Below are 24985 nucleotides of genomic sequence, written 5' to 3'. Positions count from 1 at the left end.
CACATTGTTTGCAAATATTTTCTCTCATTTCATAGGTTGTCTTATCATTTTGTTTATGGTTTCCTTTGCTGTGCAAAGTCTTTTAAGTTTAATTAGGTGCTATTTGTTTATCTTTGCTTTTGTTTCCATTACTCTGGGGGACAGATCCAAAAAAATATTGCTACAATTTATGTCAAAGAATGTTCTGCCTATGTTTTCCTCTAGGAACTTTATATCCAGTCTTACATTTAGGTCTTTAATCCATTTTGAGTTTAATTTTGTATATGGTGTTAGAGAATGTTCTAATCTCATTCTTTTACATGTAACTGTCCAGTTTTCCCAGCACCACTTATTGAAGAGATTGTCTTTTTTCCATTGTATATTCTCGCCTCCTTCATCATAGATTTGTTGACCTTAAGAGTGTGGATTAATTTCTGGACTTTCTATCCCGTTCCATTGATCTTTGTGTCTGTTTTTGTGCTGGTACCATACTGTTTTGATTACTGTAGCTTTGTAGTATAGTGTGAAATGAGGGAGTGTGATTCCTCCAGCTCCATTCTTCTTTCTCAAGATTGTTTTGGCTCTTTGGGGTATTTTGTATTTCCATACATATTCTCAAATTTTTTGTTCCAGTTTTGTGAAAAATGCCATTGGTAATTTGATAGGGATTGCATTGAATCTGTAGATTGCCATGGGTAGTACAGTCATTTTAACAATATTTATTCTTCCAATCCAAGAACATGGTGTATCTTTCCATCTGTTTGTATTGTCTTCAACTTCTTTCATCAGCATCTTATAGGTTTCAGAGTACAGGTCTTTTGCCTCCTTAGGTAGGTTTATTCCTAGGTATTTTATTCTTTTTGGTGCGATTAAACCACTACATTTTGAAGTGATCTGTACACTGTTGTAGCTATGTGCTCTCTCAGGGAAGCTGTCTCCTTGTTGAGAATTGTTCTTAGCATTTATCACTTCTAAGGGAAAGGCTTTATTTGTGAGTGAGAAAGTTTTAGAAGACAGCAAAGTATGAAAAAATTTTAATTATTGATTGTAACAGGAGTGAAAAGCATGAGCATTTGAAATCTATAGCTGTCCTAAAAATCTTCACTTTTTAATTGCAACCAGCTCCACTAACAAAACCCATAACAAAGCTCCTAATTGTCTGAATCTTCAATGCATTTATCAAATTTTCTCCTTTTCCACTTTGTGATGGAGGTGCAGACAAGTAATAAATTGGCCAAAAGGCAGATAGTAGAAGAAAATAATGAGAGAAGCAACCTGCAGAATTCACTCTCTGAGCTTCATGACTGAATAACAGAGCTATAGATCTACACACAGAGGCATTCTCAGCTCAGACAACTGACTGTGGATCTCTAATAATGTCTTAAAAGATTCTTTGAATGATTTATTCTTTAAAATACCATTTCTGGTTTTTTTTTTTTTGGTAGTCCAAAATGACCACCCTGCCCCCACTGTGCATGACATGCCCAAAGCTTACGGCCTTAGCCAGACAGAAGCTGCCATGTTCCCCCAGAACAATTCCAAGGTACGTGACCCTGGCTTTCATTTTTTATTCCTACAGAATGAATTTCTTGCAGTAAAATATGTAAATAGCATATCTCAGAAAACAAAATTGTTTGAAAACAAAAGTATACTGTTATATTCAGAATATTCAAATTTGCTGTTTCAGAAGGATTGATGAACCTCATTCAAAGATTAAGAATATATTTATTTAGCAGGCTAGCACTCATTTGATCATTTTATTTTCTATTACCATTATATTGTGCTTCCTGTAAAGCTTTGGAAATACATTTCCTTTTTAAAATACGTGTGGAGAATTGAAAGCAGAAGCTTTAGGCATGAAAGATGTATGGCATCTAAACCACAAGGTCCCAAGCACTGATTTCTGTTTTGGAGGAAGGATGACACAGTCTTACTACCGGGGTAAACTGGCAGGCATGATTTAGCTCCTGAAATGATCCTGGAGCTTGAAAATGCATCATTGAACCACCACTGCCTGTGAATGTCTGCTGAGCTTATGGAGTTTTCAAATGCAGCCGAAAAACTGCAGGGCAGGAACTTGATGTATTTTATCATAATTATGAATATTAACTAAGATTGTGTTATTTAGAAATTTCCACTTATAGTTTTATTGATTTTTAGTAATGCACATATTATTTATCAATATAAACCTATATATAGGATAGGTGGATGTGGAGAAAAACCCATTTACTCAAGAATGCAGAGTATTTTAATGTGTTGGTGTTTTATTTGTTTACACACTGAGGTTAGTATTCTTCCCTGCCTCTTTCCATTCAAGAAAATTAAAACCTATATATAGGTTTGATTTTTTTAATGCTTACCTTTCAATTCCTACAAGGCATAATGATCAAAGTATTATGAGACTACTTTGTTCTGAGAAGGACCATACCTCATTTTTGGTATTTCTGGCAAAGACCAAAGCCCCTGGACCAAAATAAATACATTCAGCTAAACTACCATCAAAGTTCTTTGGTAATAGAATTGAAAACTGTAGAAATAGTAAAATAGAAGTGTAGAAAATTGTAATTTTATTTTCAAATAATGTGAAAAACAGAAAATTTTCAATAGATGCATAATTCCAGTATATACATTCTTATTTTCCATTTTTCTTTTGAATAATGTGATGTATTTACAAAATCTGAAATAGCTAGCTTCTTCTTCCTGTCTTTTGTAATAATTGAGAGTACATTTTCTTTTCAACACGAGCAAAAACATAGCCCAGTCTCACATCCCTAGAATAAGAGAGATTTTAAAGAAAATTTTTTTGTATTCATTTTATTGAAGAAAAACATTTTTATCATAACCATTTAAGGCAAAGCTTTGTATCAACATTCTCCATTAGCTTCTGAATAAAAAGGTATCTGTGTATCCCATACTCCTATTGTCATAAGATGTTCATAGTCTGCTTATTTTTAAAGGTGCCAGGTGTATGAAGATTGAACATACTACATGTGTAATATATTTCTCATTAAAGTCTTCTTAAAATCACTTTCACCTTGAAGTTTTAATAATAATTTGAGTTTTATGTGTGATTTTAAAAACCACTCAAACAGCATGTCAGAGCAAAATTCTGTAATGTTTGCAACCAATAATTTTAACACATTTGTATCAAATAAGTATTATTAGTTCAAGATCCTGTGCCAAACAGAATCTGACTTCTGTAGCTGGAAAGTTATATTGTGAGAGAACATGAGTAAAATGGAAGATCTTATAATGCTTTAAGGAGAAAACCCTATTTACTTAAGAATGCGAGTATTTTAATGTGTTGGTGTTTTATCTGTTTACACACTGAGGTTAGTGTTCTTCTCTGCCTCTTACCATTCAAGAAAATTAAAATTTTGAAATTATCAATGAACAACTTAACTCTATAGCTTTTACAGAACATTAATTATCTATGATATTGTCCCCAGAATATTTCTGTTCTTCTGGTGGCATTTTATATGTTTGGTAGCTTTTCAACTCGATTTAAGGCAGTGCTTTATTATTTCTTTCCATTTCATTTAGGTCTCAATTGATCAAAGAAAAAGACGACATAGATCATTATCTGGAGGTGAATTTCAAAGGATTGTCAAAAGAGGAGGTTGCTGCGTAAGTATATACCTCTTAAAGGTACTTTAATATAAAGTTTGTTTATTTTGTCTTGATTCTTTATTGAACTTTCAATTTTCCTGTGCAGTCCACTTTTTTATTGGAACATAGCATTTAAAAATTAAAGCTCATATTAAATAGTGATAAATCATGTCTATTGATCTTACACATATCAGTCTTTAATTTTATGACTTTCAAAATTCTCATATTTACCAAGATATTATACTATCATATTTGCAATATTTTAGTTAATTCTGTGTTATTAATTGCTTAATAACTTCCATTTTAAGGTATATTGCCTCCATGGGGGAGGGAAAAAAACTTTAAGAGAAGGATTCATATATCTTTTTTTCCTGGTGATTTAAAAAAAAATCCCTTACTAATGTATATTCTCTCTCCTGCCAAGAACCCACAAAAAGAATTAATGGATCATAGTTTATTGGTTAATTTAAAAATAATTCTAAATTGTCTGGATTTATTTTTTTAATGAACAAAGTAAACTTTGCCATTTTACGGCTAGTCAGAACCTAATTTATGATCTGAGTAAAAACAGTATAAAAATCCAAGTAGGTTAGTGAGAAATAAATAGAAACCTAGAATAATAGCTAAATAGGTTTAATATTTCTTACCTATAGACTTGGTGACTCAGTTATCAGATTTTTATATGTAAGTATTGACAAATAGAAATCTTATATATGCACATGCATCTTACAGAATTCATTAAATGATTCAACTATTCAACTATTCAAAAATATTTTATACAATAAATGCTTTTAAAAGATTGTCTCTATTAATGTTGCCTAGTGCTCTGGGATTCCACTGACAGGGTATTCCTATTGATGGTTTTGGTATAGGTTTTCACATAGTCTAAAATTCTAAGTCTCTTGATATATTTCATTAGATAATTGTCAGTATGCATATAGCGTGGAAAAATGGAATAGTTCATTCTATCAGTAGCTGGTTTATTTTATAGAGTGACAAAATTTATAGTAGCTATAATCACTGTCTTCCTTGGAGTTGTATTGACTGCCAAGTGTAATATCTGGGACCTTTGGTTTTTAACTGCTATTCTAATTGCTAATTCATTAGCTTTCCCTGGTAGCCTATCGGACAAAATTAAAGGTCAGTGTTGTCTGATGATACAATTCCTTCTTAAAAGAAAAATATATATGAGTGATATTTGCTTTCTGATTTAAATATAAGGATACCTAAATAGCTATAATTGGCTTAAGAATTAGGAATTAAATTTGGAATTAAACTTATGCTTCACATATTTTAACAAATTAGACATCTATATACTTAATACCTGCTTTCAGTCTGCACTGAAGAAAACATTATTATAAGACGGTGCAAAATAGGCTATGTTAATGAGTGTTCTGTTACAAATATTTTTTTTTTCACTAAGGATATTACCAAATTGATTTCAAATCCATATTATGCTACAGAACACAAGTAGCCCTGGGTAATTCTCAACCCTTACTGTTGAATTCTCCTTAAAGCTTCCTACATTGAATACTTTTTTATAACAAAGCTCAAAGATAGTGGGTGCAAACCTTAGTAGGAAGGTAACTTGTACTTGGCTCACTATTCTGCTCCTGATTGATATACCCTGTAGACCTTGCCCCAAACAAATTGAATAGCATGCAAAGGAGAAAATTGATTTCAGCATCTCTCAGCAGCACCCAGCAGGTGCCATGAGGAATTATGCATATTCCAAAGAATTTCTGTGTAAAACTTTTTATCAGCCATTGAACTCTAAAAGATAAATTGGTCAGCAAACATTTATTAAGTGCCTACTTTATATCTAACACTAGGTTTTTCACAGAGGGGAAAACAATGTTATTTTAGTATAAAGAACTTGGTCTTATCCTTGTCTCTATTTGAAATAATACAAGCAGGAAATAAACATGCAATGAATGAGTTGCATAATTATACTGTGAGGTGAAGCCTAGAGGTCTGGAAAAAATCAGAGAAACTTAAGATGTTGGATAAAACTTGCCAAAGAAGACAGATTTTGAGTTTGACTCCATATCTGTTAGCATTACAAAATGATCAAACTGGTGCATCACAGATCCTCAGTATACAAGAATATAAAGGAGGGAAATTGGTGAATCAAATTTCCAATCAGGCAAAAGCAGTATCTAAGATATATTCTCAAATTCTTCTCTAAACTGCCTTATTCTTCCCTAAGATGATAACAGAAATATATACTTAAATAACTCATGTACACTAGCTTTGATATCCTGTAATATGGATGTGTTCTTTGTCTAGTCCCAGAATAACACTTCATCATCTACTCCAAAACATACCAACCTACTAATACGTAAACTCACACTCTGTGTCCCACCTATTGCAATGGGTGGAGAGTTCCTGTTCTTGTCTAAGGATGATGTCTCTACTTGTGCTCTGGATACCATCCCCTCTTACTTGTTCCAAGACTTTCTTCACCAGTTAAATGTGTTTTCTTGCTATATCATCCGTATCTCCTTTTCCATTGAAGCAATCTCACTAACATTCGTATCTACCCTAGTATCTCCCTTGACTTCTTATCCTCCTCCAGTTTCTACCCCATTTTTCTGTACCCTTCTCAGTAACCAGAAGCATTGTCTCCATCTTTCCACATCCCATTCTTAGCTCAATTGACTCTAAATAGGTTTCCAGACCCAGAACTCACTGAAATCTGTTTACCGTGACTGATGTCCTCCATTTTTATCACATCTAATGGTCATGTTTCTGTCCTCATCTTGCTTGATGTCTTCACATTATTTGATGGAGATGAATACTCTCTCCTTGAACATTCTGTGCTTGTGGCTTCCAGGATGCCAAGTTCTATGGTTTTCCTCCAAACTCTTCAACTATGCTGCCTTCAGTCTCCTTTGCTGGCTGCTTTTCTGTTTTCAAACTCTCAGTGGTGGATTGTTCTAGGGGTGGGTCTTTGACCCTCTACTCCAGCTACACTCTCTACCTGGATCTAGTCCTATAGCTTTAAATACAAGCAATACCTGATGGCTATCACATTTATAAATCCAGCCCTGACCTCTCCATTAAGCTTCAAATTTTTATATCCAACTGTCTCCTTGACATATTTACTTGAATTTTTAATACACATTCCAAGGCTAACATGGCCCCCCACTGGACTCTTGCTTTACCTCTGCTGCCCCTCACACTCGCCCCTCCTGATATCCCTCCCCCAGTCTTCCCTCAGTTCAGTAAATGGTACCAAGGCAGCCTTGAGTTTCACCTTGCCTTACAAGAGTCTCCTACTTGCTCTTCTTAAATCCCCTTGAATTCCACCACAATTCAGCCACCAGAATGACCTTTTAAAAATTAGATCATGGGGACACTCCCCTGTTTAAAACCCTCCAAGAGCTTCCCATTGGTCTTATGATAAACTCTAAACTCTTCTTCATGACCTAAAGCTGTGTGTGATTTGGGCTTTGCTGACCTCTCTGGCCTTATCCCCCATTCTCTCTACCATTCACTCCTTTCAGTGTGGCCTTACTGCTGACACTTCTTGTCATGCAGGTGTCACCTTGAATGTGACCTCAGTCTGCTATTCCCTGACCCCATAATCAAGGAGCCCTCACCCCACTCACACTTATTCCCAGTCAAATCACCTGGGTGTATTTCTGCAGTCAGCTGGTCCTCATCTTCTATTGGGAGTTTGTACGTCAGCTGTGTCATCCCTAGTGGAATGGATGCCCCACAGGACAGGAACGTGTCTGTGTGTACGCCACTGTGTCCCCAGGACTTAAACAGGGCCTGGCACTCGGGCGGAGCTCAATAACTTGCTGTTAAATGAATAAATTAGTGAAGAATAAATGTCAGATTACTAACACCATGAAATAGGTATCCTGCTGTGAATATTTTTTGATTACAACATTTTTTAGTTCAGTGTTGTAGGTAGCTAGTTTAACTGTTGTATTGAGGAAGTTTAATTCCTCAAAAATGTGACATGTTTACAAGTAAGAGTATAAAATTTAAGTGAGTAATTGAGCAAGACAAGCTAAAGTAGTTGTTACTGGAATGGTCAAACCCAATTGATGGAGGATCATTTTACTTTGGAATGGGGTAAAATGGGTCAAAGGCAAAGGGCTTCTGAGCTTTTTATCATCCACATTTACAGAAGGAATTCTACTATACTTTATTACTTTTTAAGTGACCAGATTATTGCTGTGCCTAATAGGTATATTTTTTTCAAATGTATTGTACTAAAGTACAACATAGTTGACACTGGTAATTTGACTTTTTTAGATAAGCCGTTGAATAGTCCATTGATAGTATTTAACTGATCTTTACCAACTAAAGAAGGGCATGTTGTAGTTCTGTACTTTGTGCTTTTTTATTCTGTACTATATTATCAGAATGCATTATTTAAGTGATACTTAAAGTATCACTTATTATCATATCATAATTGCTTTGAGTAGCTAAGTAATAAAAGTGTATTTATAGATTCAAATAAAATTTTCTGGGGGGCAGTTTTTACAGCTTTAGCTGTGTATATGAGGATACTAATAAGCAAAATTATCAAGGAACAGAGAATGTTAATCTCAATATTATTTTCTGCTTCAGATATCAAGTTCTATTATACAGAAGAATAGATTTAGCTCAAAATTGTGTACATCTCTAAGATATTGCTTTCTTTCAGAATATCTTTCAGCGTCACCAATTGGTATTTACTGAGCGTCACTTGGGCAGCACAGCCTCTCTCTCCTGCCTTTGAACGGTATTATACTTACTCAGTTAAAGTAAATTAGCATTTTGCCCATCTTAGGTTTTCGTCTTGAAAATATTCCAAAATTGTCTTCCAAAGGTGCTTTTAACAAACTACAGATATACTTGTTATGAGCAAATTTAGCATTTGGATTTGCAGCATGGTCAGGCACTCAAAAGTATCTGTAACAAGGTGAAGATGTTTATTCAGGATATACTATTTCATGATAACATTATGGGAATTTAGGCCCCTTTAGGTGAGCTCTTCCTCTGCTTCATTCATCTTGTTTACTTTTGAATAATTTTGTGATATCATCTAGTTTTATCTTAACATTTTGCGTCTCTTTTAAAGTAATAAATTAAATTCCATGCAGAGGTTTGCCAGTTAAACTTTCTGAAGATGCCAATTTCTGAATAAATGGTTACTTGACTAACAGGAATAGGCAGGAGAGAGAAGGAAAGGAAGATGACCCTCTTTCCTCCTAAGTAGCAAATTGGGTTTTAAGATCTTCTTCCTTATTCAAGAAAAAGAGACAGGATTTTGGTGTTCTGAAGTGGAGAGACAACTATTCCTTACTTTCTCCTGAATGTATAAAAAAAAGCAACAGCAGAGAATACACATGGGAACACAGGAGAGATGCCACTCCTTTTTATTTTTATTATTTACTTATTTACATTCTGATACTGTCTTCCACAGCAGATCTCTAAGATGTGAAACTAGGAAAGAAAAGAATTTTTGACAATAAAGTTTTTAAAAAGAATATTGATATCAATAAAGTTTAAATTTGGGAATTAAAAAATTGCAGTTGAAAGGCACTTTTAAAAATTGTTTAATAAGTGCAAAAAGGATCTCAAATTTACACCAAAGCCAAGTCTAAATAAATACGAAAGGAGGAAAGATTTCAAATGTCAACGGAACACAGAAATGCCAATTTCTTAGGCATTTATGTCTTTATGTTCTTTAAACGTTTGCTTTAACAGCTGCATAGCACACAGGAAGATCAGCTCGGTGCTTTGTGACCACCTAGAGGGGTAGGATAGGGAGGGTGGAAGGGAGATGCAAGAGGGAAGGGATATGGGGATATAGGTAAACATATAGCTGATTCACTTTGTTATACAGCAGAAACTAAACATTGTAAAGCAATTATACTCCAATAAAGATGTTTAAAAAAGTTTTCTTTAAAATATTATTTTCACAGATGGTGTTTAAACTTATCAGCTCTAAATAGACCTAAAAAACATCTTTGTAAGGGAAAAGCATAGGAATCATGACATTGCAGCTCTGGCTGTTAGGGGAGATGATTCCTTCCTCAGCTGGAAATTTGACTTTGCTACTTAATACTTCTGTAATTTTTTGCAGTTACATGACTTTGCTAATCTTTGATTTCCACAACTATTTGGAGACCATAATAATAATAGGACATTCTTGTGGAAGTTAAAAGAGATTCTCTATATGAAACACATATAGACAATTCTCACTTCAGCTATTATCGTTAACTGTCATTGATCATTTTTCTTTGGCTTTTAAAAGTTATAATGTAAATATCCTAAATATTTTGCATTAACTTTGTCTTGATATAGGTAGTAATATTAATTTATCATTTTTCTTTAAATATGTATAGTTCCATATTTACTTTGTGCTAGGTATCATATCCATCATGTTTAGAAGACAGAGTTTTTAGTGAAATACATTTCAAACAGTAATGCTAACTAATGAGGGGAATTTTTTTTAAATTTCAACTTATAGTAAACTTTTCAGAAATTTTTTATGCTGTGCTAAACAATGTAATTTGAAGAGCCCACTGAGCTATTGCAAACAGTTTTTTCAAAGGTCTATAAGTTGCTTAAACTTATTGTTACTACCATAAGATTGCTTTAAGTATAAACCTACTGCTTTAGAGATGTGTAGACTATAGCCAGAGAATGTGACTTTTTCTACAATAGCTCATAAACCTGGAAGTGCATAATGGCACTCTATTTAGAAATCATTTGGGAAATTTAGTAATGAAGAACAAAGTGATAAAAAGGCATAAGCACCCAGGTACTACAGAGGTTGAATCAGTTGGAATTAAAAGTGGGGTGAACAATGATCAAGCCTCATCATGCATAATTCATGGAGCAAGATGATTTTACTAAGTTGAGCCTTGTTTCTGATATTGTGTTCTGTCCATATTAAGAAAAGCTTGCATGGGAATATCTGAAACTAATTTGACTCTTTCCCATTCTCTGTTACGGTTAAAACATAATCCTCAAAATGTTGATATTGCTGCAATTCTATAAAAATCATCCCCCTAACTCATATCCATACCCTATTCTGTTTTCCATGTTGGAAAATGGAGATATTGTAGTAAACAGTGTCATCTCAGTACTTAAAGCAAAATTAGATTATGGGCTCACAAGTACTCTTGTGCTTTCCTAGGGCTTGCAGTATCCTCAAGTTTCTTCCATGTTGTAGCATTTGTAACAATTTCCTTCCTTTTTAAGGCTGAATAATATTTCATGGTATGTTTATATTTTGCTTACCCATTCGTTTGTCAATGGACACTTGGGCTGCTTCAGTGTTTTACCTATTGTGAATAATGTTTCCTGTGAACACGGGTGTATAAATATCTCTTTAAGACCCTGTTCTCAATTCATTTGAGTATATACCCAGGAGTGGAATTACTGAATAATTTGATAACTTTATTTAAAATTTTTTGAGAACACCATTCTGCCACCACAATGGCTGTACCATTTTTCATTCTCACCAACAATGCACACGGGTTACAGTTGCTTCACATCTTCACCAACGTTTATCGTTTTCTGCTTTCATGCTAGTAGCCATCATAATGAGTGTGAGGGGTATCTCACTGAGCTCTTGATTTACATTTCTCCAGTGATTAGTAATGTTGAGCATCTTTTCATGTGCTTATTGGTCCTTTGGATCTCTTCTTTGGAGAACTGTTTATTCAAGTCCTTTCTGTTTTTGAATTGAGTTGTTTTTTATTATTAAGTTTTAGGAATACTTCTATATTCTGGATATTAATTCCTTATCAGATATGTGATTTGCAATTATTTTCTCCTATTCCATTGATTGCCTTTTACTCTGTCGATAGTCTCCTTTGATGACAAAATTTTTTTAATTTCATGAAGTCTAATTTGTCTATTTTTTCTTGTGTTGCCTGTACTATTGCTGTCATATCCAAGAAATCATTGCCAAATCCAACGTTGTAAAGCTTTTGCCCTATGATTTCTTCTAAGAGTTTTATGCTTTTAGCTACTGTGTTTAGGTCTTTGATCCATTTTGAGTTAATTTATGTCTATAGTGTTAGGTAAGCATCCAACTTCATTCTTTTGCATGTGGATATCTAGTTTTCCCATCATCATTTGTTGAAAAAAACTGTCCTTTCCCTTTTGAATAGTCTTAATACCCTTGTCAAAAATTGTTTGACCATATATGTGAAGATTTATTTCTGAGCTCTCTATCCTATTCCTTTGGTCTACATGTTTGTCTTTATGCCAGTACCATGCTGATTATTGTAACTGTGTAGTAAGTTTTGAAATCAGGAAATGTGAGTCCACCTTTTTTTTTTTCAAGATTATTTTGGTTATTCAGGTTCCTTGACATTACATATTAATTTTAGAATGAATTTTTCTACTTCTAAAAAAATTGTCATTGGTATTTTGATAGGGATTGCATTGAATCTGTAAATTACTTTAGGTAGAATTGACATCATAACAACATTAAATATTCTAATCCATGAACATAAGATGTCTTTTTATTTATTTATGTCTTCTTTAATTTCTTTCAGCAATGTTTTATAGTTTTCATTGCACAGGTCTTTTACCTCCTTGGTAAAGTTAATTCCTGAGTATTTTATTTTATTATTTTTGTTATTGTAAGTGGAATTGTTTTCTTAATTTCCTTTTCAGATTATTTATTCTTAGTGTATATATATACTACTGAATTTTGATCTTGTATCCAGAATTTGTTATTACTTTGCTGAATTTGTTTATTAGTTCTAATAGCTTTTTGTGGAATCTTTCGAGTTTTCGACATATAAAAATCACAACAGCTAGAAACAGAGATAATTTTACTTCTTCCTTTCCAGTTTGAATGCCTTTTATTTCTTTTTCTTGCCTAATTGCTCTAAGTACTGTGTTGAATAGAAGTGATGAAACTGGGCCTTCTTGCCTTGTTTCTAATCGTAGAGGAAAGCTTTCAGTCTCACTATTGTGTATGATGCTCACTGTGAGTTTTTCATATATGAGTTTTGTTATGTTGAGGCAGTTTCCTTCTATTCCTAATTTGTTGAGTATTTTATCATGAAAGGGTATTTAATTCTGTCAAATACTTTTTCTGCATTGAGATGATCATATGGTAATTTTTTCTTCATTTTTTTAATATGATGTATTACATTGATAAGTATTAGTATGTTGAACCATCCTTGCATTCCAATTGGCCATGATGTATAATACTTTTAATATGCTGCTGAATTCACTTCACTAGTATTTTGTTGAATTAATGTTCATAAGAGATATTTGTCTGTAGTTCTCTTTTCTTGAAGTATTTTTTTCTGACTTTGGTATCAGGGCAATGCTGGCCTAATAGAACAAAATAGGAAGTGTTCTCTCCCATTCAGTTTTTTGAAATGTTTGAGAAGAATTTGTGTTAGTCCGTTACATTTTTGGTAGAATGAATCAGTGAGGCCATCATCCAGGGCTTTTCTTTGTTGGGAGATTTTTTTATTACTGACTCATTATCCTTACAAGTTATAGGTCAGTTCAGGCTTATTATTTCTTCATGATTCAGTCTTGGTAGGTTTTGTTTCTAGGAATTTGTCCATTTCATCTAGGTTATCCAATTTTTTACACAGAGTTGTTCGCAGTACTCTCTAATAATCCTTTTTATCTCTAAAATTGGTAGTACTTTCATTTCTTCCTTTTTCATTTCTTCCTTTTTTTGGAGTATAGTTGCTTTACAATGTTGTGTTAGTTTCTGCTGTACAGCAAAGCCTACTTTTCATTTCTGATTGTAGTACTTTGAGTCTTCTCTGTTTTTTTCTTAGTTGATCTAGCTAAAGGTTTCTCAATTTTGTTGATCTTTTCAAAGAACCAACTTTTGTTTTCATTGAGTTCTTTTTCTATCCTCTGTTTCATTTATCTCTGCCCTAATCTTTATTATTTTTTTTCTTCTGAAAGCTTTGGGTTTAGTTTGTTCTTTTCCTAATTAATTAAATTGTACGGTTAGAATGTTGATTTGAGATCTTTCTGTTTTTAAATGTTTTTTAAAAGATCTTTCTTTTTTATAAATTTAAGCATTTATAGTTTAAAATTTCCCCTTTAGCACTGCTTTCATTGAATTCCATAAGTTTTGCCATGTTGTGTTTTCATTTTCATTAATCTCTAAGTATTTTCTAATTTCCCTTGTGATTTCTTCTTTGATCCATTGGTTGTTTAAGAGTGTGTTATTTAATTTCCACAATTTGTGAATTCTCCAGTTTTCCCTCCCTTAATGACTACTCTAGTTGTGGCCAAAGAAGGTACTTTGTGTGATATCTCTCAAGACTTAATTTTTGGCCTAATATATGGTCAATCCTGGAAAATGTCCTGTGTGCCCTTGAGAAGACTGTGTATTCTGTCATTGTTGGGTAGAGTGTTCTGCATATATCTGTTACATCTAGTTGGTTTATTATATGTTCAAGTCCTCTGTTTTCTTACTTATCTTCTGTTTGGTTGTTCTATCAATTATTGAGAGTCAGGTATTGAAATCTCCAGCTATTATTGTATAACTGTCTATTTCTCCCCTCAATTATGTCAATTTTTGCTTTATGTATTTTGATGGTCTCTTATTAAGTGCATGAATGTTTATGACAGTTGTATCTTCTTCCTGTGTTGGATCTGTTATTAATATATTACAGCCTCCTTTGTCTCTTATAGCCCTTTTTAAATTTCAAGTCTATTTTGTCTGACATTAGTATAACCACCTCTACTCTCTTTTTGTTACTATTGCCATGAAATATCTTTCCCCATCATTTCATTTTAAACCTGTTTGTGTCTTTGGATCTAAAGTGAGTGTCTTGTAGACAGCACATAGTTGGATCACGTTTTTTTATTCATTCTTCCAGTCTCTGTCCTTTGATTGGAGAGTTTAATCCACTTACATTTAAAGTAATTACTAATAAGGAGGGACTTCTGTCACTTACTATTTGTTTTTTATGTACCTTATAGCTTCTTTGTTCCTTATTTCCTGCATTACTGTATTCTTTTATGTTGATTTTTTTTTGTAGTGAAACCTTTGAATTCCCTTCTCATTTCCTTTTGTGTATATTCTGTAACTATTTTCTTTGTGGTTGCCATGGGGCTTACATCTGATATCCTAAAATTATAACCTCTCTTTTGAATTTATACCAGTTTATCTTCACTAACATACAAAAACTTTGCTTCTTGAGAGGTCCAATCCTACCTCTTTTGATTATCGATGTTATAAAACTACATCTTTATACATTTTGCATCCAAAAAACAAACTAATCATTTTGTTATTGAAAGGCTTTATTTTTTTAGAGTTTTAGGTTCACAGCAAAACTGATGGGAAGGTATAGAGATTTACAGATACCCTCTGCTCCCACACATACATTAATAATTATTTTTTTAATGCTATATCCTAAATTATGTAGAAAACAACATATGGAGTTACAAATCAAATATACAATACTGCTAGTTCTTAGAATAATTATTTTTATAAATACATTAGTCTCTTAAATTATGTAGAAAACAAAATGTGAAGTTACCAACTATTGTTACAAAAATACTAGCTTCTATAATTGACCATGTGTCTACCTTTACTGAGACTTTTATTTCTTCATATGACTTCAGGTTACTCTTTTTCAACCTGCAGGACTCCTTTTAGCACTTCTTGCTTTTGTTTATCTGGGAATGTTCTTAAATTCTTCCTCACTTTAGAAGGACAGTTTTGTCAGATGTAAGATTATTGGTTGACAGTTATTTTCTTTTAGCATTTTGAATATATAATTCACTTCATTGTACAGTAACTAACACAACATTGTAAAACAACTATACCCCAATTAAAAAAAAAAAAAAAAAAAGACCCTGCTTTCTGGCCTCCAAAGTTTCTAGTGAGAAATCTGCTTAAAACCTTGTTGAGGATGCTGTGTATGTGATGAGTTGCTTCTCTATTGCCGCTTTAAAGATTCACTCTTTGTCTTTGCCTTTGGGAGTTTGATTATAATATGCCTCAGTGTGTATCTCTTTGAATTTTCCTACTTAGAGTTTGTTGAATTTCTCAAATATTTATATTCATGACATTTATGAAACTTGGGAAGTTTTCACCACTTTTCTCAAAAGAATCTCTGTTCTCCTCCTAGGACTCCCACAATGCATATGTTGGTCTATTAAATTGAATATATAAATTTGTAGGAAATATTTTTCCTCTATTATTTTTAATTAGATTATTTGGAAATTTTCAAAATTTTGTACTGGGATGAGTCTCTGAGATCATTTTAAATACTCTGTACTTTGAGCTGGGAGGTGTGTGTTTATAAATACACATATGTTTATAAATAAATATATATAGCGTGTATTTGTATGTATGTATGGAGCCATGGCTACTTTGCTCACATGTGCATCCTCAGTACTCATACAGTGCTTGGCTCACAGGTGTTTGGGCAGTTGATGAATGGGGATCTTTTACCCCTTGGTAGCCTTATATATGTGCTCTGCCTGAAATGCCCTTCTTCTCCCATGCCTCGTGTACTTGATAAACTTCTCTACCAACCTCAGCTTAACTGTTTCTTGCCCTGTGAGGCCTCCTTTGATCCATCCTCACTCACATGGTAAGAGTTCAGAGTGCCTGCTCGAACTCTCTTAATAGCCATTGACAGTCATGTACATGTGTTTTGGTTTTTTTTCCTTCCTGATTAATGTTTAAAAATCTAAGATTGTGGTCCATTAGTGGGTAGTGATTATGACCCATGAGTTTGGGTATCATGATAAGCATTTAAAATATGGAAGACTATAGAATTAGAAAGGGATTCCTTACATAGAGCGGGTTGCCAGATGTAATGAGATAGAGCATAGGTTCTAAAACCAGACTCCCTGGACTAAAACCCAGCTTTATACTTGCTAACAAGGTAACTGGTCAACTTTGGCCAAGTTACTTAACCTTTCTGTGCCTCAGTTTTCTCATGTAAAAAATAGGGGTAACAATAAGAGGGCCTGGCTCATGGAATGGTTATGAGGATTAATTGAGTTAATATTTACAAAGAGATCAGATCATTTTGAGTATTAGTGCTTTTACATTTTGTTTCATATACATCCATATGTGAAATATATATGTACATGTACTGAATTGCAATGTAAAATGTCTTTCTTGTTGTGAATTGCCATAAGGAAAGGATTCTGCTCTAGACTCAGAGTTCTTTGAAAGCAGTGTTTCATTCTCCTTTAAGATTCTTCTGACTTACATAAAATAATGCTTTATTTCTTGTTAACTTTCTTTCTGGAGAGGATTGAAGAAACTTAAAATTAATGTTTTATATTACATAGCTGTCAGATTATATATAGAAAATGAAAGGCAAATAAAGGAAAAGTATATAAATATACTCCCCACCAGGGTTAATATAGTTCCCCTGAAGAAACATTAAATTTCACTCTGAACTTCTGGGCAGACTGGGCAAAAAGGGAGATGTGATGGACTAGAGAATCCTCATTACCCAATGAAAGGAAACATATCATTTCTTCAAGAGAGATAAGCTTTTTCCTGATACTAAATTCCAAAAGAAAGTTATCACATGATCTTATATAAGAAAAATGGAGCAATATAATAAAACTTGGCACACCTAATGAACAATGAAATGGATGTATAGGCAGCTAGTCATAGATATTACATCTCTTAGCCAGGTTTTATTTTAGGCCAAATAGTAATGGGTAAGACATATTACATTAATACTGTGTGCTGGTCTGTGTTTTTAGTGATCCTCACAATAAACCTGGAAATAAACCTTGTTATTACTTCCAGAGACCAAGGCATAGAGAGATTAAGTACTTTGACCAAGGCAATCTAATGTTATAAAGAAGCAGAAACAATGAGACAGAAAAAATGATTCATAGAGAGGAAGGAATGAACAAGCTAGAAAGAAAATGAATCAGAGATCAGATTTCTAGACTCCTCGTGAATTCCCAGTACTGTTATGGATCTAGAACCTCCCTCTGGGTTCACCTCTTAAGGACCCAGTTATTCTATAACCCTGACTCATATTTCCATAAAATCCCCTTAAGCTTGTCTGAAACAATCCCTTATCCTACAGCCAGTGTAGCCACAGAAATACATTGCTGAATGAGGCAATTGTCTTAAAAGTTTAGTTTAGGAGTTTTTCTACTTCAAGATCAAGATGGATGGCTAAACACATTTCCTTCCTATATTTGAAATGACCACTAAAATGTCCAAAAGATAGTAAATTCTTAACATGATAGGAAAGGAAGAAAAATGAGAGATTCCAAGATTTTCAGAAATACATTTTCAGAAAGCAGTTGGAATATTACCAGAGATAAAAAGTAACATTTCATAATGATACAAGAAGTTGATTCATCAAGAACACATAATCCTAAATGTTTGTGTTCCTATGACAGAACTTCAAAGTAATAAAACAAAAACTGATAGAAGGAAAAGGAAAAACAGACAAGTCCACAATTATAGTTGGAGATTCTAACACCACTCTCTCAATAATTGATTAAAAAATCAGTAGAATATTGAAGACTTGAACAATGCCATTGATCAGCTTAAATAACTGGCATTTACATACATTCCACCAAACAACAGCAGAACACACATTATTTTCAAGTACACATGGAATACTTTTCGAAGGAGATGATATTCTGAGCCATAAAACAAATTTCAATATACTTAAAAGGATTTAAATCCTAAAAATTATTTTCTCTTACAACAATGGAATTAAATTAGAAATAATGGCAGGAAGATCTCTGAAAAATCCCCACAAATTTGGAAACTAGACAGTGTATTTCTAAATAAACCATAGATCAAAGAAGAAATCAAGGCAAATTAGAAAATCCTTTGAACTGAATTAAAAAAATATGGTATATCAAAATTGGTAAGATGAAGCTAAAGCAGTGCTTAAAGGGAAGTTTATAGCATTAAAATGTTTATATTTGAAAAATAGAAATGTCTAAAGTTATTGCCCTAAGTTTTCATTTTAAAAAACTAGAAAAAAATTAAACTGAAAATAGAGAAAAAGGAGTAGTAAAATGGGGGCAGAAAACAGGAAGACAGTAGAAAAAATCAATGAAACTAAAAATGGCTTCTTTGAAAAGATCAGTAAAGTTGATCAATCTTTAGTCATAATGGTCAGAGAAAAAGAAAGAAGACACCATTTACCAATTTCAGAAGTGAAAGAGGGGACACATCACTACAGATTACATAAATATTAAAACTCTAATTAGGAAATAAACTTTATACTGGTAAACTCAACAACTTACAGAAATGGCTAAATTTCGTGAGACACTGCCAAAATTCACTTAAGTAGAAATAGATATCGCAGTAGATTCACTAAACACATTGAATTAATAGTTTAAAAACTTCCCACAAAGAAAATTCCAGGCCCATTTTGCTTCACTGGTGAATTCTACCTAACATTTGGGAAAAAAAAAAAAAAGCCATCAATTTGGCACAAACTCTTCAATAAAATAGAAGAAACACTTCTCAACTCATTCTATGAGACCAGAATTATCCTGATACCAATACCAGAAAAAGCCATTACATAAAAAGAAAACCACAGAATAATAATATCCCTCATAAACGGTGACGCAAAAAAACTTTAAAAAGTAACGGTTGGCCTGAGCTCCTGTCAGGGAAGCTGGTGTACCTTACAGAGTCCTTTTCATTTGGCATCAGTGCAAGGAATAGCCAGCTTGTGCTCTCCCTACCCATAAATCTCAGGATGAATCCTGCAAACAGAGGAAACCCAAATTCACTACCTATGTTAAGAAATTGAGAACTTCATTATTATGAATAGACAAATAGCCTCTGATATTTGAGAAAATATTACAATACAAAAGGAAAAAAGATGAACAAAGAGAACACTCAATGTCAGCTGAAACAGTTTCTATAGGGAAAAGAGGAACTTTGAGAGATTTCCAATTTCTTTCCTTACAGACGTTGTAGAAAATCTTACATCCCTCAAATGTAACCTGATGCTATGAAATCATTTAAAGAAAAAGAATTCTTCAAAATTAAAGGTAGCTGAAATATTTTTTTAAAACTCAAAGGAAAGGATGGAAAAGAAAGATAAGGCTATCAACATGTAGACTAAAAACAGAAAAGATATAGAAAATATTTTAAAAGCCATAAGTACAGAACACAGTCCAGGTGGTGAATATTTATCCAAGAGAAAGAGATGAGAGAATGAATGATGATAGCTATATAGGTAGATATTGATGGACAGTGATAGAGATATGGTTAGAGACACAGACACATATCTTAGACTGGAAAAAACCCACAGATCTTTGGGCTGTGACTACCAAAGTAACCAGAAAGGAAAGAACAACAACAAAACAAAACAAAAAAAAAAAAAAAAGGGAAAGAAAGAAAAAGGAAAAAAAGAAAAGAAAAAACCCACTTTGATACATCTTTATGAAATATCAAAATGCTAAGTATACAGAGAAGATACTAGAAGCTTTCAGGGTTTGGGAGAATGGTTGTCATCAAGAAACAAAGATCAGACTACCCTCACAGTTGTCAGTAATAATACTTGGTTCTATAAGAAAAGGGAGGATGTCTTTAAGATATGCAGAACGATTATTTTAACTTAGAATTCTGTACCCAGGTAAACTATTAATCAAAACTGAGGGCAAAACAAAAATCTTTTCAGATATGAGGACTGGAAAACATCTCTTCCTATGCAGTCTTTCTGGACCCTTCATCCCTGCCCCAAATGGCCACTTTAGAGTCTAGGGGAAAGAAAAGAGAATTCAAGAAAGAGGAAGCTAGGGGGCTAAGAAAAAAAGTACTTAACTCAGAAGTTCAAAATGAATGTTACAAAGTTGCTTTAAAACTGTTGTGATTAAGCACCTGAAAGTTCTTAGTGGTAAAGGTTTAATATATACGTAACACATACATTAAGGTCAAGAAAATGATTAGGAAATTGAGATTTGTGTATCACTTAAATGTTCCATTAAATGTGGAAAGGTAATATAACATATGCTATCATCTATATTATTTATATACAAAAATAATAATATAGAAATATTAATATATAAAACATACAACCAACAAAATTTGCAAATAGATCAGTTGTACCCAAAACTTTCCCCTGAACTGAAATGTCACTTCTATTAAATACCAAATTTTCATGTGTGTATACATACACATATACATATATATTCTGTTCCATTGACTTATTTGTCTTTTCTTGTGTCAGTGCCACAAATCACTTTATTAATATAGTTAAAGTGTATTTTATATCTGGCAGACAGTCCCCCTCTTTGTTCCAAATGATCAGGTTTTTCTTGTACATTAACCATTCTATATGAATTTTGAATTATCTTGCCAAGAGTCAGGAGAATATAATTGAGGTTTTATAAGGACTGCCTTGATTTTATGTTATTTTAGGAGAATTGGTATCATTAAAATATTGAATCCCACATTGGCAAGAACGTCCATTTAACAGTACATGGTGTTAAATAATAGGAGTGACAGCAGGGATCCCTTCAAATTCCTTACTTTAGTGGAAATGATTCTAATGTACCCCAAAACATGAAGCTTTATGCTATAGGGTTTTAATAGATACATATTACCAAGATAGAGAATTCATTTTTTAGGTTCCACTTTTCTTAATCATAAATGAGTTTTGAACTTTACTAAATAATTTTCTAACATCTCCTGAGATTATCATAAAGTTAAGAGATTTTCTAATTTTGAACCGTTCTTGGAATTCTGGAATAAACCCTACGTATTCATTATGGTTTTAGTTTGCTATGAGTTCTTTTTTTGGGGGGTGGTATGAGGGAAATTTGTATCTAAATTATAATACTATTAACCCATAATTTTCTTTTCTTTTGCTACACTAAAAGTTAGCAGTTACTATAATTGTAATAGAAGATATATTATCTCTTCCATTCCTGGTACAATTTTGATGACTTATCTATTTTTGTTTTTCTTGATTATAAAGTACTTGCAAAATTTATTTGTCTTTTCACATAACCAGGTTTTTTTGTTTGTTTGTTTTATGGGTCACATTTTTTGTTCTCTATTTTATGAATTCATGCATTTGCCTTTAATATTTCTCTTCCTGTCCTTTATTTGACTTCATGTCATTGTTTAATTTGTTAGGATTTTATTTCTAGCATCCTAAGGTGAAAGCTAGCTTTTTCACTCCCAAGTGCTGCTCTTGTTTTCTAACAAATGAATTTAACTTATAAATTTCCTTTTAATACCATGATGATTTCTTCCCCCAGGATTTAATGTTTAATTTTTTCTTTCAGTTCTAAGTGTATGAAAATTTCTACAGTGGTTTCCCCTTTTGGCCATGAATAAACTAGAAGTGTATTTATAAATTTGCAGGTGAATAGTTCTTTCTTGTGGCTTTTTGGGTTTTTTTTTTTTTTTTTTTTGCAAGAGGGAATGCAGGATTGGGGAGTGAATATATACTTGTGCTCAGGAAATGTGCCATATGTGATATCAGTTTATGACATTTTTAGTGTGGCCAGTACATGATTAATTTTATGAATATTCCTTGTATGTCTGAAAAATAAATATATATTTTCTATTTGGTAGATAGTTCTCATACAGAAATGATCAGAATCCAATAATTAGATTGAGCCTGTTATTTCAATCAAGATAGACAATTGTTATTCAAATCTTTTTTCCCCTCTATTTAATTATAATTTTCTGAAAAAAATATATTAAGATCAATTTCTCCTTTTTCTGTGAATTTTATATATTTTGAAGCTATTGTTATTAAGAGTGTTGTTTTCTAGCTGCCATATTTCTCAGTAAAATAATCTATTTATGAATCTCTAATATTCATATGCCCTTTTAATTTTTTATGCCCTGATTCTATTTTATTTGATAGTAATAATGTTATATGATCTTTATTTGTGTTGGCATTTGCGCTATTATAAAAAAATACAAAAGGAACAAATAACATGTTCTCCATTTCAAGGAAGTTATAATCCCTACTATATATCTATCTTGTATAATTTTTTTAAAGTTTGAATTCAAGGCTCTTTTATTTTATCTTCTCACAAATACTTCCTTTTGTTCTTCCAATATTCCTATTGTTGCACATATTTGATTTGATATACCCTAAGGTCTTAGTTATAAGTAGGAATTTCCTAAATGTTTGAGATAGCTGCAATAAAATTAACATTCAGGAAATGCAATAAAATGCAACATTCAGGAAAATAGGATAGCTATATACAGATATTGTCTGACAAAAGCTTCAAAATTATCAACTTATTTTTTGTTTTTATTAATTTAGTTATTACTAAATGTAAAATGAAAAGTACGTTCTGGAAGTTTGATCACTGTGTACATATAGTTTGTGAGAAATCCTGGCTTCACTGTTTGTATGTGTAATGCATACCTCCTTGGCAACGGTAATTAAAGAGCACACAGTATGAAAGGTTTCTTCACATGGCTTACAACATGGTAGTTACCTTTTTAAGCATTCATGTTTGAAAGGGGAAAATATATTCTTGATTTATTTTTTGATATGGGGAAAATTGAAATATATTTATTGGAAAGAATTATGACACAAAAAAATTTTAAAAACCTAATGAGGTCACCAGCTGCCCTAAAATAGTCAGAACTTGACATTTATCTTCAGTTAAATTTACTCCAGATTTCTCATCCAAGAAATAAAGAATGATAGAGCAAGAATGAGCCTAAAAATCATTTGTTTTTTGGGTTTTTTTAATCTTAAAAAAAGGCAAAAGAAAAAAGAGGGGTATATGTATACGTATAGCTGATTCACTTTGCTGTACAGTAGAAACTAACACAACATTGTAAAGCAACTATACTCCAATTAAAATTAATTTTTAAAAAAGACAAAAGAAAAAGAATATAGTTAACAGATCCCAACGGATAGTTTTGCAAGGAAAAGTTTTATAAAGGTACATATTTTTTTCTCATGACAAAATATTGCCTCACTAGAAGAAATGCCATAATAAGAGACATCTAAATGTAGGTTTTATTATTTACCCTCACACTATCTTCCATTACATTGTTGAAAAGAGCACAAATAATGTTTTGTTTTCATTTCTAATTTATGTGATTTTTCCCTTTGTAATTTAAACATCAGTTATATATTTCTTAGATACCTGTCATGTTTATAGCCCAATGTACACTATTTTTCTTGCCATCATTTTAATAACTACTTACACATTTTAAAGGGATATATGTTTGGAAAGAGCAACATTTGAATATGTATGATAAAGCCATAGGGGTAAGGAATTGATTGGTTTACTTTTCCCAAAGAAAACCTCCACATGCAGTTGTTTAATGTGAAAGGTTTTTTCCTGAAAAGGTTAAAAAAGTTCTAATCAACTTTTGTACATTATGTAGAACTTCATTTTCTAAACTCTGCAAAAGAAAGTTTCATATTTAATGGGAAATCATGAATTATTCCATTTATTATCTACTTCCTCCTTTCAAAGACATGATCTGGATAAAAGGCGGGGTGAATAATTTCAAAAAAATACAATACATTTTTAATGGGAAGGTGCAAACTACAGATTCTCATGACTATTAGCAAGTGTAGAGGAAACAGAATTTTACTTGCAAAATTCGTCAAACTCTTGCAAAGATAAAATGTATGACATACTTTAGTTAAAAAAAAATACAGTGAGCTGAAGTTTTCTTTTTAATGCAACTTGTTGTTTTTACTAAGTTTTGTCTTTATATTCTCCAGCTTTCCATCTTTATTAAAGTTTGATTATTTCCCTCAATTTATGTGGAAAATTGATAGTTCTTTTATTTATAGAGGTGTAAAGATGAAGGATTGAAAGAAAAGTTTTAAGTGATATTATTTGAGACAAAATTTCCTAAGTAATAGAATTTCAAGAAATTTGAAGAGCAATCACTGAATTGTTTAAAAAAAAACAGAGTGACTCATATTATATGGAGTTCTATGCTAATTAAAACTGTAAGTACTAATTTAGACAAAAATATGGCATTGAGCTAGAATGATCATGTTTACATGTGTGTATAGTCCATTGTTTGTAGCATGAACCTTATTTTTTGTTTTTCTTACATTTATTGCCATGAAAGTAGGATACAGAATCTGACAGGATGATATTATTTATTCAGGGTTTTTTTTATCATTATAACTTAATCCAAAAGCTAAGATTATTTTTAGGCTTTATTTTTCAGGCTCTATTTAACTTGATAAGTTACAATATAATCAATATAAATTGGTTATATAATTATGTTTTCCTATAGTGGAAAGTTACAGTGTAAATTGAAAGAAAAGGACTTGATACGATTGCTTCGTTTAGCCAAAGGTGTTTAGATTCAAGTGTGGTACTTCTGGGTTGAAAATATGTTCCCTGAAAATTCTTCTTAAACAATGACATTCATTTTATACCTTTCCATGTTTGATCTTTGGCATAAAACATTCTTTCATTAAAAAGTTTGAATTTCTTGAAGGGGTTT

At 32.3% G+C, this 24985-nt stretch overlaps 1 protein-coding gene across 1 annotated transcript in view; it reads left to right on the top strand.

The window, feature by feature from the left end:
* Positions 1–1430: 1430 nt before the first annotated feature.
* Positions 1431–24985, top strand: part of TTC29 (tetratricopeptide repeat domain 29) — a 157135-nt gene continuing 133580 nt past the window's right edge. The window contains exons 1-2 of the mRNA XM_065877199.1: positions 1431–1522; positions 3523–3606. Of these exons, the coding sequence (XP_065733271.1) occupies positions 1431–1522; positions 3523–3606 (176 nt within the window). The remainder of the gene's footprint in view (positions 1523–3522; positions 3607–24985) is intronic.

Source organism: Phocoena phocoena, chromosome 5 (genome assembly GCF_963924675.1).
Source record: "Phocoena phocoena chromosome 5, mPhoPho1.1, whole genome shotgun sequence".
Taxonomy (NCBI): Eukaryota; Metazoa; Chordata; class Mammalia; order Artiodactyla; family Phocoenidae; genus Phocoena; species Phocoena phocoena.
Note: the sequence above shows the minus strand (reverse complement) of the source record. Positions and strands in the feature narration are given on the sequence as shown.